Source organism: Pristis pectinata, chromosome 5 (assembly GCF_009764475.1).
Source record: "Pristis pectinata isolate sPriPec2 chromosome 5, sPriPec2.1.pri, whole genome shotgun sequence".
Lineage (NCBI taxonomy): Eukaryota > Metazoa > Chordata > Chondrichthyes > Rhinopristiformes > Pristidae > Pristis > Pristis pectinata.
The window spans coordinates 98,134,218-98,152,371 of record NC_067409.1 but is presented as its reverse complement, the minus strand read 5'-3'; the positions used below and the strand labels follow the sequence as shown (position 1 = coordinate 98,152,371).

The 18,154-nt window shown below is 39.7% G+C and overlaps 1 protein-coding gene across 3 annotated transcripts in view; it reads right to left on the bottom strand.

Annotated features, from left to right (window-relative positions):
* The window catches only part of LOC127570372 (cadherin-6-like), a 219,161-nt gene that overhangs the window by 69,809 nt on the left and 131,198 nt on the right, over positions 1-18,154 (bottom strand). For all 3 annotated transcript variants that reach the window (XM_052015876.1, XM_052015875.1, XM_052015877.1), the window contains one exon: positions 694-988. In XM_052015876.1, the coding sequence (XP_051871836.1) occupies positions 694-988 (295 nt within the window). The remainder of the gene's footprint in view (positions 1-693; positions 989-18,154) is intronic.

The window sequence follows — 18,154 nt, the reverse complement described above, 5'->3', positions numbered from 1 at the left end:
AATCAGTTTGGGATATGCTGAGGTTGTGAAAGGCCCTCTATATATACAAGTCTTTCCTTTTCCTCTCTTTGTTCTTGAGCTGCATTTTCTAAGTTCCAATTTGCCTCATTGTGGGTGTAACTGAATAATGTCCATTGATTGCCGCTAATTGAAAACAAACTATAGTGAGAAAACAAATTTTACAGTACTGTCTGGGAGCTGTGGTGAAGAATCATCAAGGCAGAATGTAAGGAACTTTATGCTTCTGTGCTCAAGTTGACCTGGAAATGGCAGATATTAATCATTGATGTCAGAACTTACTCCATTTGTCAGTGCTAATATCTCTCACACTGAGGAGAAAAGCATTTTTACTGTTGGAAACAAACACTCCCTCAGATGTCTTCCCCGAACAGGCTGCATTTCAGTACAGCATACAAGAATGAAAGTGGCAGCATTTAACCTTCCTCAAAGATCTGGCCCACCTTGAACCATTTGAGAATGGGCCAGGGAAGATGTGGCCATCAACAACACAGCAGAAATGAGAGAACATCCCTGTCCCTGAAGCCATCGAGGAATACAACTCTATTCTGCTGCTCACACAGCCAAAAGCAAAAGGAATGCAAAAGCAGACAGAAAAGGTGATATGTTCTATTCAATAAATTTTTATACTGATCAGGTTTTTCTCTGCACTTAGATCTACTAAGTTAAACTTACCAACATCAGACATTTCCGGAATAGTAGCCAGATATGTTTCCTTTGAAAATTTTGGCTCATTGTCATTAATATCATGGATCTTAATAATAAACTCAGATTCTGGTTCCACAGGTCTGCCAGTCCGTCTTTCAATGGCTTGGGCTCGTAATGTATAAAAAGACTTTTCCTCCCGGTCCATTTTCTTTAAGGCATGAATGTCCCCAGTGTTCTCATCAATACTGAAGACTGTACCAGCCCCGTCCCCTGACAAAATATATTTTAGCGTGCCATCTCCCTTGTCAACATCAGAGTGTAGCTGTGGAAGTAAAGGAGAGAACAGATTTACTGTAGGATATAGGCAAGAACTCAGGAGATAACAAACGTTATACAGTAAAGGACTAAAAAATATATTACAATATATTTCCAAACATGTAAACTGACCATGAGACCAAAGAGGTCCATGTCAGCATTAATCTTCCAAGTTAGCCTCTCTCAACCTCACCCTGGCCACACCTATTTTTTTTTAACCTCTTGGATACTTATCTAGCTTCTTGTTAAATATATTTTTGTCCACTGTTTGCCTAAATCAACTTGTATGTAACCAAATCAAAGAGGGTTTCAGATTTAAGTTGTGAGCGGAGGCTGTACAATTTTCCAATCTTTCATAAAGCCATAAGGTTCGAACTCTTTTATCGGTCACTTGAGCGCTCATATTTCAGGAAAAAAACTGCAAATGCTGGAAATCAGAAACAAAAACAGAAGATGCAGGAAACACCCAGCAGGTCAGGCAGCATTTGCGGGAAAAGAAACAATTTCAAGACCCTTAATCAGAGCTGCCTGACCTGCTGAATGTTTTCCAGCACTCTCTGTTTTTATTTCAGATTTCCAACATCTGCAGTTTTTTGATTTTCATTTACTATTGATTTCACAGTCATTTCTTTTCCAGAAATGCCAGCCTTGAAGAAGCTCCCCCAGCTCTCTGGTGGAATTTTCACGTGTCCCTTTTACCTAGTCTTCTGTAAGGAGTTTGTACATTCTCCCTGAAACTGCGTGGGTTTCCTCCGGGTGCTCCAGTTTCCTCCCACATTCCAAAGACGTATGGGTTAGGAAGTTGTGGGCATGCTATGTTGGTGCCGGATGCATGGCGACACTTGCGGGCTGCCCCCAGAACACTCTATGCAAAGATGCATTTCACTGTGTGTTTCAATGTACACGTGACTAATAAAGATATCTTATCTTCCTTGTTTTCCCTTCTAGTCTTTGACACTAAACTTGATTTCACCACTACAACTTCTTCCTCAACAATATCTCTGATTTCAAGTCATCCCACTCAAATATTTCGTTAAGATTGGCCCACTGTACCTTCATTAACATGGCCAGGTAGCTCTACAGTCGAGGCGGTCTATGGTCCACACATCAAGAAGATGGCCAAAAATTGAATGTGCCAGCACACCTTGAGAGGACCAAGGGCTCTCTAAAGGTACAAGCTGTGACAACATGGGAGAGAGACAAGTATTCGTCTTTTCCCTCTTATGTGTCCTTTGTTCTCTGACCCATGTTGTTTATCCACAGGTTCACAATTTTCACAATGAAGCCAGAAGTAGGCTCCATATGCCTGAGTGCTGCACCCACAGTCCTTGGAAATGCTGGTAGTCAAAAGCTCTTGAGTTGTCAAAATGACCATTAGAAAAATGTACTTCAGTTATGCAAACAAACAGATACTACAGAGGAACACTGCTGGTTGTCTGAAGGACTTGTTTGTTTACAATGTGGCATCTTATGTCAATATGCTGTCACTGATTTCAACAAAAGAGATGTGGGTGGTGAAGTTTTAGAGATTCAGATTAGTGTAGTCATATATACCGGGGGCAATTAAATTCCTTGCTTGCATGAAGCTCACAGAGTAACAGTACACATGGTAATAATAAATGCGACAATAAATACAGCAATGAGCACAAAACAACGGAATGGTGCGAAGTATATTAATGCAAACTGAAATAGTACAAAAAGAAATGCTAAAGTGACAATAATGGAAGAAGTACAATGAAGGTTTTGAGAATATGATGGCTCCACTGGGAAGGGGATGTGAAAGAAGAAATTGGTTCAGAAGCCTGATAGCAATGGAGAAAAAGCTGTTCTTGAGTCTGGTTGTCTGGGCTTTCAAGCTCCTGTATTTTCTCCAAGAAGGCAGAAGAGAGAAAAAGGAATGGCCAAGATGACAGACATCCTTGATGATACTGTTAGCCTTCCTGATGCAATGTACTGTGAAGATGGACTGGATGTAAGAAAGTGGGTAACGTTTACCACACTCTACAGTTTGTATTTTCCCCACATATAACTCCATTGAAACTATTTTTCACCCAAAACCCATTGAAATAACCCCCCTGTTGTGAATGCAACCCCATTGTAACTATTGAAATTGTGTTTATTGACTTTGAATGTATTAAAATTGCATCTAACAGCTTAGATACCACTCAGGAGAGGGCTTAGGTTCTGTGAGCTCAGGTTGGCTCTGGAGGGGGAGAATGTGAAACTTGGCTTTAAGTCAAAGAAGCAGCAGCAATTATAGTTGCTCATGGCTTTAACTTATAAGAAAGATGCCTTAGCCATGAGGGCTCTGCAGTCGAGAAAGGGTGACCTGGTCAGTCACCAGATGTTGTGCCTCAGTGGAATGTCAACAGATCGGTCACTGGGAAAACGGGGAGTAGCTGGGCACACCTCATGGTGTACAGTGGTTTCATAGTGTTAGCTATCACATTAAGGTTACTGCAATCTCTCAACTCCAAGTATACCAGCACACAGTTAGTATTTCTAGTCTCTTGTCATTTGTTAAATCACAGCCAGTGGCTATCCAATTATTGGCCCCGTTGTAAACACAGGCAGGCAGAGGAAGATTCCAGAACGACACTTGTGCTCAATGTTCAAAATAGTAACATCCGGACTTCCAAAATTCAGTCCATTCACTGCAGACCACACTGTGATTTGCATTTAAAGAATGCAACTGAGGATAAATTACTACCCAGTTCAGTCACGCGTCACAGGGGCAGGCCATTCAGCCCACTGCATTTGTGGTAGGTCTTTGAAAGGTCAATCTAATTAGCTACACCTTGCTGCCATTTTTCCATGTTCCTGCCAATACTTCCTTTTGGAATAAAAAAGACAGACAGGGAAAAGAGAAAATTTTACTCACTGTTTCTGCATATTGCAATAAAACAAAGTAACATGATAAGATAGCTATCAGTAAGACAGAAATAGAATTCATGAGGATATGGATGAAAGTGAATTAGTTACATTACTAGAGGAAGACTACATACCACGGAAAGGGAAGCAGAAGAAGAGGTATGCAAACAACATTAGCAAAAAGAGTAAAAATATCCTGTGGGATTTCAACTACATGAAATTTAATTGGCCAGAAGACTTGGATAAAAGGAGAATGGAATGGAGTTCCTATAATGCACACAGGAATTCATTCCTAATCAGTATTTTAGAAGTCTGACAAAAGCTGACAAATCTGACAATCACTACTGGATTTAATCATGAGTGATGAACCAGAGCAGATAAGGGAAAGTAGGGGATGTCGAGGAAATATTGATCATAATTAATAATCAGAAAATAATTGAGAAGTACTCCATGGAAAGAGTTTGCAATAAATTAGTTTTGAGGGATTGAGAATGGAACTTGGGAAAATAAAACAGACAGTAACATTGCCAAACATTGACGTAGAACAGCGACTAGAAACATTTAAAAATGTTCAATATCTTCTGACAAAAGAACAAACTAAACACTTACTAAGGAACCATAAGCAGAAAATTGAGAGAAAAGGCCAGTCATTAAGTATAGGAGAGAGCACGACAAGAGGGGAAAGTGAGGAAATTAGGAGAGAAGTCAATAAAATAATCAGGAAACGAGCAAAGATGGATGAAATTAAATTATTAGGGAATAATTAACAAAATAACTGTTGCTGGGTGAAAATCCAGGAGTATCTATAACCAGGGGTCACAAGCTTGAAGAAAGGAGTTGGATATTCAGGACAGAAATAAGAAGAAATTTCTTTACTTAAAGAGTAGTGAATGTTTGGTAACTGTCTGGCCAAGAGCAGTGTAGATACACAGAGATTACTGGATTTTTGGAAATTAAGGAAAGTGGCACTAAGGTAAAGTGTGGCTATGGTTTTACTGAATATTAGAGAAGGTGTGGGATCCAAAGTGTTGGTTCCTCCCTCTATTTCTATTATGATCACAGGAAGGCCAAATCAAGTAAGCGCATCAGATTTCCTTCCATGAAAGACATCAGTGAATAGATGGGTTTTACAACTATCTGACAATTCCATGGCCACCATTTCAGATACCAGTTTTTATTCCAGATTTGTACAATTCCTTGAAATTAACCCAGGTAAATTTGTGTCTCAGAATTGATCATCTGGGCCTCTGGAAACTGGTCCAGTAACTTAATCACTATGTTAATGGTAAAAAAAAAGCTATAAGATATCCCTACTAAAGTATAAAATTGAATGGCTGGCAACCAACAATAAAGCAATGAGTAGTCAACATAAAATGATAAACTGTCAACAAAGTCTTGCTTGAAGAACCTCATTAAATCACTTGAAAGTAGCAGAGATGGCAGACAACGATTGAGCAACGGATGCAATTTATCCAGATTTCCAAAGGTCTTCGATATGATCCTATTTAATAGATTAAGTTATGTCAGAGCATGCGGTGCCTTGAGACCAGGAGCAGAATGGATAACTGCTGACTTTAAAATATAAAGCAAATAGCAGGAATTAAGGGCAACTACTCTTGAGTGGCATAAAGGGGATTCTAGGATCCCCATAACAATACACGCGAGGATTACCATTGGTCCCACTTTGTATTAATGACTTTGATTTTGGAATCAAAAATGTGCCTGCCTGGATTTTCCTGAATGGGATTATCATTCCACCAGATTTACTTTCTACTGATCCCAAAGACCAATCTTGTTGGCCCAGATAGTTCTGGAGCTCAGTAGGAAGACCATGGGTGACAAGACCCTGAACGATATTATTGGGTAATGTCAATAAGCCAAAAGAAGCGCCACCTATAAAACACTTCCGAAAGTCTTTAACAAAAGGGAAAGATCTTGTGTCAAAACTGTCAATGCTTTGCAATAGTTTTGCAAGTCTTTGACTGTTATCAAAATCTATTAAGAATAAAAACAATAGTTATTTTCCAAGAAGTCAACCGAAAACACTTTAAAGTGCCTTTAATTGAAAATGTTAAAGCAAACACAATTAAAAATGTAATTTTAACTTATTCTTCAGTTGTACAACCTCCATTCAAATGAATTGGTTTATAGATCCTCGGCAGATCTAGCCTAATGCAGGATCCAAAAGCAGATTTCCAGTGTAAAACCAACTGAACCTCATTGTGATTCTGTTCCACTACGTGGAGTCCAGTGGCAGGAAGTGTTCAGGAAATGGCTGGCAGAGATTTGCCTTTAAGTTCAGAGCTTGTGGGGAAGTCTTGAAACTTCCTGGCACTTACCCTATGAAATGCTAGCAGTTCCATATGGAACTGATGCAAAAACACACAGCGATATTTGGGTCACTTTCTAAATTTGTGAATAACACTAAATTGGCATGGATAATTAAGACTGTGGAGGGCTTCAGTTCAACATTTCGGTGTCACCTCTGAAGCATGCCAACATTGCTTCCATAGGTTGAGAATTAATTTAGGTGAGTTACAAATTTAAAACATTCCTCAACACTATTGTTCCCTATTTGACTATAATTTGCACTAAACAAATTTTCCCTCAAAATATGGTAGTAATATTTTGCCTTAACTTTCCCATTTTAAGTGAAGATATCTGTGCATATATTGTGTTGATGTATTTTATTCGTAAAAGCTTCAGTTAGACAACTTGGTGGCAAATTTGAATGTGAACTTACTTTATATACCATTTTCTAGCTCTGGATTTTGAAGAGTTCTTGGCTGGGTTACAGGGGGAAAAACAGTAATTTACTTAAATATGGATCAAATAATCTATAGTAAAACAGTGAACAAGCAACTTGGAAGAATTCTAGGATTCCTTCAGAGGTAATCAATGTTGCAGGAACCTGGAGGAAATTGATAGGTTGAAATATTCATACGTTTGCCAAGGGTGAAATGCTCACAGTAACTTGCTTTTCAACTTCAACTTCTTGCAGCAAGAAGTCAGATCTTTGAGAAGATGACCAAACATTCCTGTAAATATTCCCTGTTGAGCATCCAGTAAAGTGCAAACTGCTGCACAGCGGCACTCGGGTAAAGGTCAAGATAAAAATGATGGTTGTCAACATTCCAAGTGAGCATGAACTTGTAAGGGGTAAGTGTGGATGGGTTTCAGAGTGCAGTGCTTGATTTATAAAGGATGAGTCTGAATGAGTCCAATTGACCATAGTTCTGAATTAGACCACTGACCAGAGAAGACTGTTGGCTGAAAAGAATGAACGAGTGCTGGCATTTCAAAATTCAATAGGTGAATATATTTGCTACAGCTGTTCTTTGAATGGAGAGTTTGCCCTTAACTATATCAAGTTTTGACGGAGCTGGGGAATAGAATTTGTGCACTACTGAATCAATCATAGCAGCAGCATGTACCAATTCTCAGGAAATATATGATATGGTTCAAAAGATAAGTAAGGCTCCCTCTACGTTCCTTTAACCTTCATCCTTGCGTAAAGCACAAAGCAGCTAACACTACTGCACTGGTAGAAACTCAATGGAGAAAATTAGCCCCTGTTTACAAGTGGTAAACATACATATATATATATATATATATATATATATATACACACACACACATGTGTGCAGGCTGCCAATTGTACTCACTTCCTGCATGCTCATTTGCATTGAAGTCAATGAGAGGTGAGTAGAATGGGCAGCCAATATTTTTGCATGCTATGATGGGAAACAATGATGGACTGACAACTTCTGGATGCTGCTTTTCAGAATAAACTTGATTATTTGCCCAATTTGCATCGCAGAGTTTTTGACGTACACTGACTGGGAATTGTCCTGAAGTTAGCTCAGTTTCATGGAGGAAATTTTAGGAAACTGAAGACTGACCCTGAATCTAGGCTGTGTTGAAATCCATAAATGACTGGTGAAAGAATTTTCAATTTCTGCATATGGAGTTAAGTCATAGATCAGCAATGAATGTATCTGAATGAAAGAACACATTTGAGGGGCTGAATGGCCTTCTCCCATTCCAATCAATGTTTTTTTTCTACACATCATCTCTAAAATCACTTCTCAGTGACAGCACTAATCCTCAGGTCAATTCTTATTGAATACACGTGGCAGAGTATCTAGATCCCTCAGGGATCACAATGTGAAGTTGATGTCCACGTTCATTCCTCGTGTAAAGACACTTAAAAGAAAAAAAGGCAGGAAAATCAGGAGTAAAATAACTACAAGCCTTTCTTTTAGAATAATGTTGGGAGAAATGCATCCTCATACTGTCAAAGATGTGATATTGTACTGTCTGTGCATTGTACTCTGCTTCTAAAATTTGTCTCTTTTAACCACTAAATTTGTCTCTATTGTCACCCACCAAATTCCACAAGTACAGTACAAGTACAAAAACATTATAACATTGTACATACGTAGCACTACCATCCCTAGGACATAAAATGCTACTGGAGCAACTTGGAATAATTTCAGGCCACTTTACAATATACATCTTTTCCAGGAAACAATTCATTGTCAAAAATCAGTCTCATAAATCAGTCTCATACCAGATATCCTATGATACAGACAGGCAAGTCAGAAACAAATATGAAAAGAAATCCCTTTGGAGTCATGTTTACCTCTCGATCAACATCACCGAAACAAAACATATTTTCTGCTCGTTATTACATTGTTGTCTGTGGGAATTTGCTGTGTGCAAATTGACTGCTGTATTTCCTTGAGTACAGCAGTGTTGCCACTTTAATATACTTCACTGGCTGTAAAGTGCTCTGAGATGTTTTGAGGTCATTAAAAGTGCTCTGGAAATGCAAGTCTTTCTTTTCTTTTATTTCAACTCCAGAGGTTTCAGCTGCTGTGTAAAAATTAAAGAGCAGCTACTTGCCCTCTAAAGTATTGGTTAATATTCAAGCTTGATAGCTCTAAGAACACTACTCCTTAAAAGGAATACCCTGACTCACTATATCCATTTAACTATATTAAATCTAATAAAGAAACATGTAGTTGTCTGACAAATCTACTTTTGTAAAATGTCAAATTTCATGATGGATCAAGCTTTTAAAACTCTACTGGAGATTTTCTCATCAAAAGAGTGAAATTACCATGAATTGCTTCTATCTCTGCTTAAAATCTATCAGATGTCAGTACAGCAGAAGTTTCCAAATGAATATAAAGCTCTTTATTAAAAATTATATTTGTTTACCAATTTATCATCTGTGTTTTGTAAAATACATGGAGAATTAGCCTGTAGGAATTCAGGCTGTCTTAATTCAAAACTAACAATACTTATATGAGATGAATGTTCTATCCAAGCAGGTACATTAAACTAATTGCACTGGTGCATTGAGCAAATCTGAGTTATATAAAGAAATGTCAGGAGTAGAGCAGATTGGCCCTAAACATGATAAGAGTTACTCTTAGAACTTATTTTATACAAACCTGAGTCCATTCAGAATAATCTGGGCAAATCTACTAAAAGGTCACTTCAAAAAAGATAGTTTTAAGTGTTCTACTTCCCGAAAAAAAGCAACAGATGACTAAAGAGTTGAAGGACAGCATAAATCAACTATATTTGTGGGGCTCTGCTTTTCAGATGTTTTGGGTGACAGTCTTATATCTCCACCTGAAGTGTATAAATTGGATCCCAACCCCATTTGGTAATTAGCCAGTGATAGTGGAGCTGGCCTTGAGCCTACCCTGCTCCAAAGTCTCCGGCTGCTCCAGTCAATGTAAGGCAGAATCTCTCAGGGCTAATCCGAATAACACTGGAAAATCTGTGATGCAAGATTAATCCATGCTTGTTTGACCTCTTGAGGTAAGCTTAAAAACCTCACATGCAGAACACATTACAAAGTTTGTAATGTACAATTAGAGCCACTTTATGTATTAGGAAATAATACAAGTGCAATTTTGGGCATTGTTCGTGGTTGAGACTACCCAGCACTGAGCCTCTTAAAAAGGAGGTGCTCTTTGCCTGCAACCACTGGTGGAAGTTACTCCAGAAGTTCATAGTCAAATTGTAATGGGAGGAATGTACACTTAAAGTGAATGTCAAGATTAAAGCGGAGAAGAAATGGAAATAGTGCTGCAAAAAGTTTAATGAGCACACATATCATGAAGGTTAGAGAAGACATAATCAAATCCCATCACACTCTGCTTTGTGCAACACTCCTTCCCATCACTCATTAACAGCAATCTTTATCAAACCTGACTTCCAGCCCCAGCACACCCTCATATCACCACTCCAAAGCTCAGCCTGAACATATCAACATCCATTCAATCATGGCAGGCAGCTCACCTCAAGGTATCACAAGACACTAAAATAGTTTCATCTTGCTTATAGGAGAAGGTGGTACCTGCAACAATGAACTGGCAGGGGACAAGTATATACCCATCAGCAGCAGCCAGGAGGAGAGAGCTGGCCAGTATTAATCTAATTGGACAAAGCCTGTGGCCGGTGATAGCACTGATGCTACACTTATTTGCATTTTATATTCTTTTTTTCTGATCCTCTCAATTCACAGAATGTAGATGGTGCCAGTTTGGATGGTTCACTTGCTCCTTCACTGATGTTTTTCTTCTTTTATGTAACTAAAAATCACTCGCTTGGACAAGTCCAGGCTGCTAAACATTCACACGTGGCACTCACACCCACCAGCTCAGATACTATGATTACAGGTTAGCTTAGAGGCAGGATCTGTATATGGATTGTGAATGGGCACAAATGACCTGAAGGCAAAGCAAAGGGTAAGGACAGTCCAGTGTCAGATGCCTGGAGTGTCTATTGCATGTGGCTTCTTTCTCTTAAGACTTAGCTTTTCAGGGAATATTGGGCCCATACTTTCCAGTGTCCCAAGTTGTGGCGAGTTTCATGCAGTGCCTTAAAGCTGTGGTCTCAGGTCTACTGCAGCACAAACTGAAACCATCCAATATCTCAGCATAGCAGTGGAATAAAAAGCTCTGACTCCAGGTGTACAAGCTTCAACTCATGGCTCTGAAGGTACTATTACTAGATTGGATGACCTGGGATCCTGGATGAATTGGCCAATTGGACACAAAATTGGCTTGATGGTAGAAGTTTGAGGATGGTAATGGAGGGTTATTTTTCAGATTGGAGCCCTGTGACCAGAGGTGTGTCGCAGGGACGGGTGCTGAGTCCCCTGTTGTTTGTTTTTTATATATTAACGATTTAATGAGAATGTAGGTGACAGGATTTGTAAGTTTGCAGATGACACCAAATTACTGGTGCAGCTGAAATGGGAAAGTGGGCAAAGGAATGGCAGATAGAATTTACTTATACAAGTGTGAATTAATGCTTTTTGAGAAGTTAATCCAGGGGAGGATATACATAGTGAATGGTAAGGCCTTGAGGAGTGTTGTAGAACAGAAAGATCTTGGGAATACAGATACATCATTCATTGAAAGTGGCGATATAGTTAAACAGGGTGGTGAAAAAGATGCATGGAATGCTTGTCTTCATCTGTCAGGGCACTGAGTACAAGAGTTGGGATGTCACGTTAAAGCTGTACAAGACGGTGGTGAGAACGCACCTGGAGCACTGTGTGTAGTTCTGGTGGCTATGCTATAGGAAGGATACTATTATGCAAGAGAGGTGCAGCAGGAAAGATTCACAAGGGTATTGCTTGAACTGAAGGGCTTGAGTTACATGGAGAGACTGTATGGACTGTTTTCCCTGGAGCAAAGGATGCTGAGGGGTGACCTTAAACAGGATTATAAAATTATGAGGGGCACAGATAAGGTGGATGGTCACAGGCCAAGGTAGGGAAGTCCAAAACTAGAGGGCATAGGTTTAAGGTGAAAGGAGAAAGATTTAAAGGGGACCTGAGAGGCAACTTTTTCCACACAGAGGATAGTCTGTATATGGAACGAGTTGCCAGAGGAAGTGGTGGAGGCAGGTACAATTACAACATTTATCAGGCGTTTGGACAGGTACATGGACAGAAAAGGTTTAGAGCAATATGGGCCAAATGCAGGCAAATGAGACTAGGTGCCTTGGTCAGCATGGACGAGTTGGGCCAAAGGGCCTACTTCCATGCTGTATAACCCTATGACCCTACTTACGAGCTTTCACTGCAAGCAAATCACCAGGATACTGAGAGTCTAGTGTGGGGGAAGAGGCGGTTGATCCGTGCAGTTCCAATTGTCAATCATCTCCAGGATGACAACATGTGTGATCCGATCGCTGCCACCCCCTCCAGTGCCCCTGCTGTGGCCTGGCACCCAGCTAGTCTAGATTACTGCTACTCATTGTGAGACTGTGCAGCTTGAGGCTGGGCCACCTCGGCTCACAGCAGTTTGAGTGTGACTAGAAGTTAGCATCTGGTTATTACCACACTGCTCTTTATGGCATCTTGCTGTGTGCGGAGTAATGACAACATTCCCTACATTACAGTGGTGACTGCAGCATCCTGGGGAAATCATACGGAGAACATGCAAACTCCTCAGAAGCAATACTGGAGGTCACTGGAGCTTGAAGACTGTTGCACTACCTAAATCATACCCTGTGCCACCCATCACCTCCTTTAAGTACTTTGGGGGCATCCTAGGATACGATTTTGTTAAATTACCTATTGCATTTTACGCCCTTGCAGTATTCACCAGATATGTTTAAAAATCGAGGGATTGGGCTTTTACAGCATCTTTCCAGTTCTTTGAGGACATCTCATTGTATTTCACAGCCAATGAAGTACTCTTCCAAGTACTGACCCTTCAGGAAAAGTGACAGTCAATTTGTGGGCAGCCACCTTCCCCACAAACCACACATGATAATGACCAGACTATCTCTTTGAGATAAAAAGTGGCCAGAGCACAAGGGATATTTCCCCTCCTTTTCTTTGGGATATTTTGTATAAACCTCAGAAGGCAGTTCGGACCTCGAGGTAACAACTCATCAGAAACACCTCTGATGACGCAGCACTCTCTCAGGACTGAGCAAATATTTCTGCTCCAGTCTTTGGAGTGGGACCTGAACCAACAACCTCCTGGTCAAAGGTAAAAGTAATGCCCACTGAGTGGCGACATGAAATAGATTTCTGAATGATTCTGGATAGGTATTTCTGAACACCGTAGTCAGTTGCAAATGTGGTTAGATTTTTCTGACATGTTTCTGACTTCCCTCCCCCCTCCGAGGGAAGAATTTTTTTTTTGTTAAATAAGTGGAGAATAGTTATGGCATCACCCTCATCAAGGGACATGACTAAGATATTGGAGTGTGAGGGAGCTAGATTAGCAACTGGAGATCAAAATTAGATTCTATTTTTAAACAAATGGGTTGATGCATTCGAATCAATTTCTTGCACATACTGGTTTTTAACAATATCTTGCATTTATAAAGCACTAACCACTTTATAAGATATTACGATGTTCCTTCCAACGAGGATAACAAGCTTTGGAAATGGAAGAAGCTTGGAGAAGATGGGACAGAAAACTGTACTCACAGTATTAAATTAAATTTTTTAAAAATTTTATTTACAGCGTGGTAACGGGCCCTTCCAGCCCAACGAGTCCGCGCCGCCCATTTTAAACCCCAAATTAACCTACCCGTACGTCTTTGGAATGTGGGAGGAAACCCACGCAGACATGGGAGAACGTACAAACTCCTTACAGACAGCGACGGAAATCGAACCCCAATCACTGGCGCTATAATAGCATTGCACTAACTGCTAAGCTACCGTGGAGAATTTTAAGACTCTATTTGAAAAATAGCTATCATGCAGCAGGAGAATCTGGTGAGAGGTTTTGAAGAAATTTGGGTGCAAAGCTGGAAAAAAGGTAGTGGAAAAATGGGAGCATGGTGTGAAGAGTTAGAGGAAGCAGGGAGTAGACAAGAATGTAAAACAGAGGGAGTTCACTGAGGTAAGGTAGAGTCATGGCACAGAAAGATATGAGGAAGCTGTGTTCGGAGTGGAGTAGGATATAGAACTTTCCTGCTTTCAAGGTCAACCTCAAGCAGAAGGGAAATAACTGTATCAAGGCAGAGGCACAGGAGTTGAAATGACAATGTTGGCCTTGTTAACATTCAACTGGCAATTTTGCTGGCTCATTTAAAGTTAATGAGTGTTGAAACAGAAACACTCAGGGATTTCATGGGCAACTTTGGTACATACCATAGAGCATGCATATGGGATTTAAATATTTTTTCCTATTATAGATTTCAAACCACTAATACGAACAGATCTTGCTGTTCTGATTCAAGGTTTATCTGCTAATAAGGCACAGGAGCAAAGGACAGCTCTTTTCAAACCTCCTGACCTGAATAAAGAATCTGCTGATGTCCAGGGGGCAGGTGATACATCTTTTGTGTTATCAGCAAAGCTGTCATGTTGAAGTGAAGTAAAAAGGAACAACGAAAAGCACACTGAAATAGTTAGGACCATCCAGCACATATTTCAAAAGGTACTCCTGTGCTTGACTAACCATGCAAAATTCTGAGGAGATAACAAGTACTGAATAGGAGGGAGATATAGTGGATGTGGAACATACAGACTTCAGGAAAGATTTTGAGAAGGTACCACATGGGGTCATTATTGATGAAGCTTAAGGGGAATAGAATTGGAGGATAATGTTTTGGATTAAGAATTAGTGAGAACATAGAACAGTACAGCACAGAAACAGGCCCTTCAGCTAGTTCTCTTCATTATGCATATTAATAATTTCACTCTAGCCACAGAAGAAGTGGCTTCCAAATATATTGACAATATCAAATTAGAAAATATAGTGAATTCTTTGTGAGACCAATGAAGATGCCATGGGATATCAATCAAATGGGAAAAATGATTAACAAAAGAGGAAGATGAAATCCAGAATCAACAGGCATGATGTGATGCATTTTGGATTTAAAACAACATTATTCTGCTCTGAATCTGAGGAAGTTGTAACAGTACAGACAGGTAGGGCTTTAGGTTTACAAAATACTAAAGATTGCATCTCAGGTTGATAATATTACAAAAATGCTGTCAGAATTCCAGGTCATATCACAAGAAATGTAAGCTATAAAAGTCAAGAGTTATAAAACCTTTATTCATGTATAGTTATAGTTGCCCAGGCGACTTCTTTATTCCCTGGAACGTAGGAGAATGAGGGGTGGCCTTTTAGAAGTGTTTAAAATTATGAGAGGCATAGATAAGGTGGATAGTAACACTTATTTCCCCAGGGTAGGGGAGTCCAAAACTTGGGGGCGTAGGTTAAGGCTAAGAGGGGAAAGATTTAAAAGCGACCCGAAGGGCAACTTTGTCACACAGAGGGTGGTGATTATATGGAATGAGCTGCCAGAGGAAGTGGTTGAGGCAGATATAATAGTATCATTTAAGAAGCACTTAGATAGGTAAATGGAGGGGTGGGGCTTGGAGGGATATGGGCCAAACACAGGAAATTGGGACTAGCTGGATTGACAACATGGTCGGCACGGATTGATTGGGCCAAAGGGCCTGTATTGCTCTCTGACTCTAAGAGTATTGCATTGGGCAACACCTTCCAGGAAAAGTAGTGAAGCAGGGACAATACAGATTCAATAATACAATGCCCTTATTGGACAAAACACATCTGCAACATTTTTCCCTTTATTTTTTGAATAACACAGATTAAGCGCCAATACCGCAGAAGAACAGAAAATTAAATTAACCATGGAATAGTATGGAAGAGTCTAGTTTGAGGGTCCATGGGATATAATATTTAGAGCAAGGGATAGTCAGAAATGTCTTTCTGCAAGTGGGTTGTGTGGTGGTGGAATTCATCTCCACGATAAATGGCTTAAATAGAAAGTATATCAATGTTTAAAACCAGAATACATAAGTGGCTGCAAGAAACAAAGTTGAAGTGATATTGGAACAGTGTAGGTAACTGAATTGAAGACCGTTTACTCAATTAGAAGGTAAAATGCTGACTTGAGCTGCATGGGTTAAATTATCTTTGATCATGTTGCAACTTCCACGTATTTATATGTAATCTACATTCAAATTGACTCTGGAGCAAGAACTAATCTTCCCAGAAGTATAAGATGGAGTTATTAAATTCTCCCACTTGTATACCTGGTCATTGCATGACATGTGAGCTCATCTAAACCTCTGTTGCCTGAATCCTAAATGTGTGTCCCATTCCCCTTAGACTCACTGAACTATACTGGCGATAAATTCAACATCTCGATTTTAAAATTCACTCCCTTATTTTTAATTCCCTGTGGTCTTGGCTCTTCCTGTCTCTGTGATTGCATTCAATTCCATAACTCTTCAAGATTGTGTCACTCCTTCAATTCAGGCCTTGTGGTCTTCCCTGAATTTATTTGCTCCACCATTGACAATTGTGCCTTTAGCTGCTAAGACCACAAGTTCTGGAATCCCTGATGAAACCACCATATCTTTCCTTTTTGCTTCCCTTCTTTAAGAGGGTCTATAACACCTCGCTCCAGAAATCTGCCTCAATATCTCCTTATGTGGTATCTATTTTTGTTTGTTAATGTTCCTGTGAGGCATTTTGGGATGTAAATGTTACGATGGAGGTGCCTTTATAAAGTTGTTGTAGGCAACACATCAGAAGTTCAGGAGAACATAAGATTTCAAACGAATATATTAATTAACCTTGAACATAAATGAGCAATGAACACACCCCGTCCTTCAAACTTAGGCTGAAGGCTAGTGCCATTGAAGGTCAAAGACCCCTTTTATTCTGCACCTGCCAATCCACCATAGATTGGAATGAAATGTCAGCCCTACAGATGTGAATAGAATTGAGCAGTTTGGGACCCAGGCTAGGTCTCTAAGTTTAGGAAATGGATGGGGGACACAAGATGTGGTTTGGGACTCCATGATCCTTCTCACCTCTTACCAGAAAACCTTCTCTACCGACTCTGGTTCAGTTCCTTCATATTCTGTCAGATTAATGTTTTCCTCTGAGCTCATTTCTCCAATTGCCTCAATGGTAATATTCACTTAAAAAAATGTAAGACTGAAAAATGCAAGATTCTTATGATGATTCTCTCTTGTTCATATAGAGCTGCAGGTGATGCACATATATAATAAGAACAAAAGCTCCCATTTGACAGAATGACTTTGCTCTGGAGATTTGGACTGTTGGATCATTTGAGTTGAAGAACTCTGGCATCACAGTCACAAACTTGAAAGACTTCCAAATATGAAGAGAATTTTCCTGCTGATTTTATTTTCTCCTACTTCTGTCACATCAATAGCAGCCTTCTGCTTTCACATCTTACAGTCGAACACATTCCCCAGGCATGATCCAGCAGGTATGCACTGCCATTGCAAATTATGACTTTAAAGAAGCATATTTTAAAATGCTAGATAATGTTTCTCTGGGAAGTGAACTTAAGTAATGAAGTAACAGGAGAAGAAATGGACCATACCATCTTGGCCATGAATATGATTCTCTGGAGTACAGAATTTCAAAGATTCATAACCCTCCAAGAAAAGAAATTCCTTCTCATCTCCACCTTAAATGGTGACCTCTTATTCTGAAACTATACTTCCTAGTTTGTTTCCCATCAGGAACATCATCCTCATTAAGCCCCATCAGAATCTTATAAGTTTCAAGTGGAACAGATGTTTTTGAACTCCAATAAGCATAACTGCTCAAACTTTCCTGATAAGGTAATCCCTTCAGGCTAAAACTCAATCAAGTGAACCTCCTCTAAGCTGCCTATGATGCAAGTATATCCCTCCATAAATAAGGAGACCAAAACTGCAAGTCCTCCAGGTGTGGTCTCATCAATCCCATGCACAGGTGCAGCAAGGGTTTCTTACTTTAAAACTCCAGTGTCCTTCCAATCAAAGCCAGCGTTCAATTTGTCTTCCAAACTGCTTTTGCCTGCATGCTAATGTTTCATGTATGAAAACACCCATATCCCTCTGTACCACTGCATTGTGTAGTCTATCTCCATTAGAACGATATTCTACTTTTCTCTTCTTCCCACCAAGGGGATAAACTCACATATCCCCACATTATTCTCCATCCATTTAATTTTAGTCCACTCACTTTGCAGACTCTTTGTGCTCTTCATATAATTTGCTTTTCCAACTATCTTTGTATAAGTAGCAAATTTGTCTACAATATACCCAACCCCTTTAACAATGTTATTAATACAGACTGTGGCTACAGCACTGATCTCTGGCTGGAATGAAATTAATGGTACCAAATTGAAAGAAAAGGCATATAATGTTACAATTCTCCTATCTTGTGATAAATATTTTGTGCATTCAGATCGAGCCTTTCATGTTGTCTTTTCACTATTTTTCCTTACTTTGATCCTA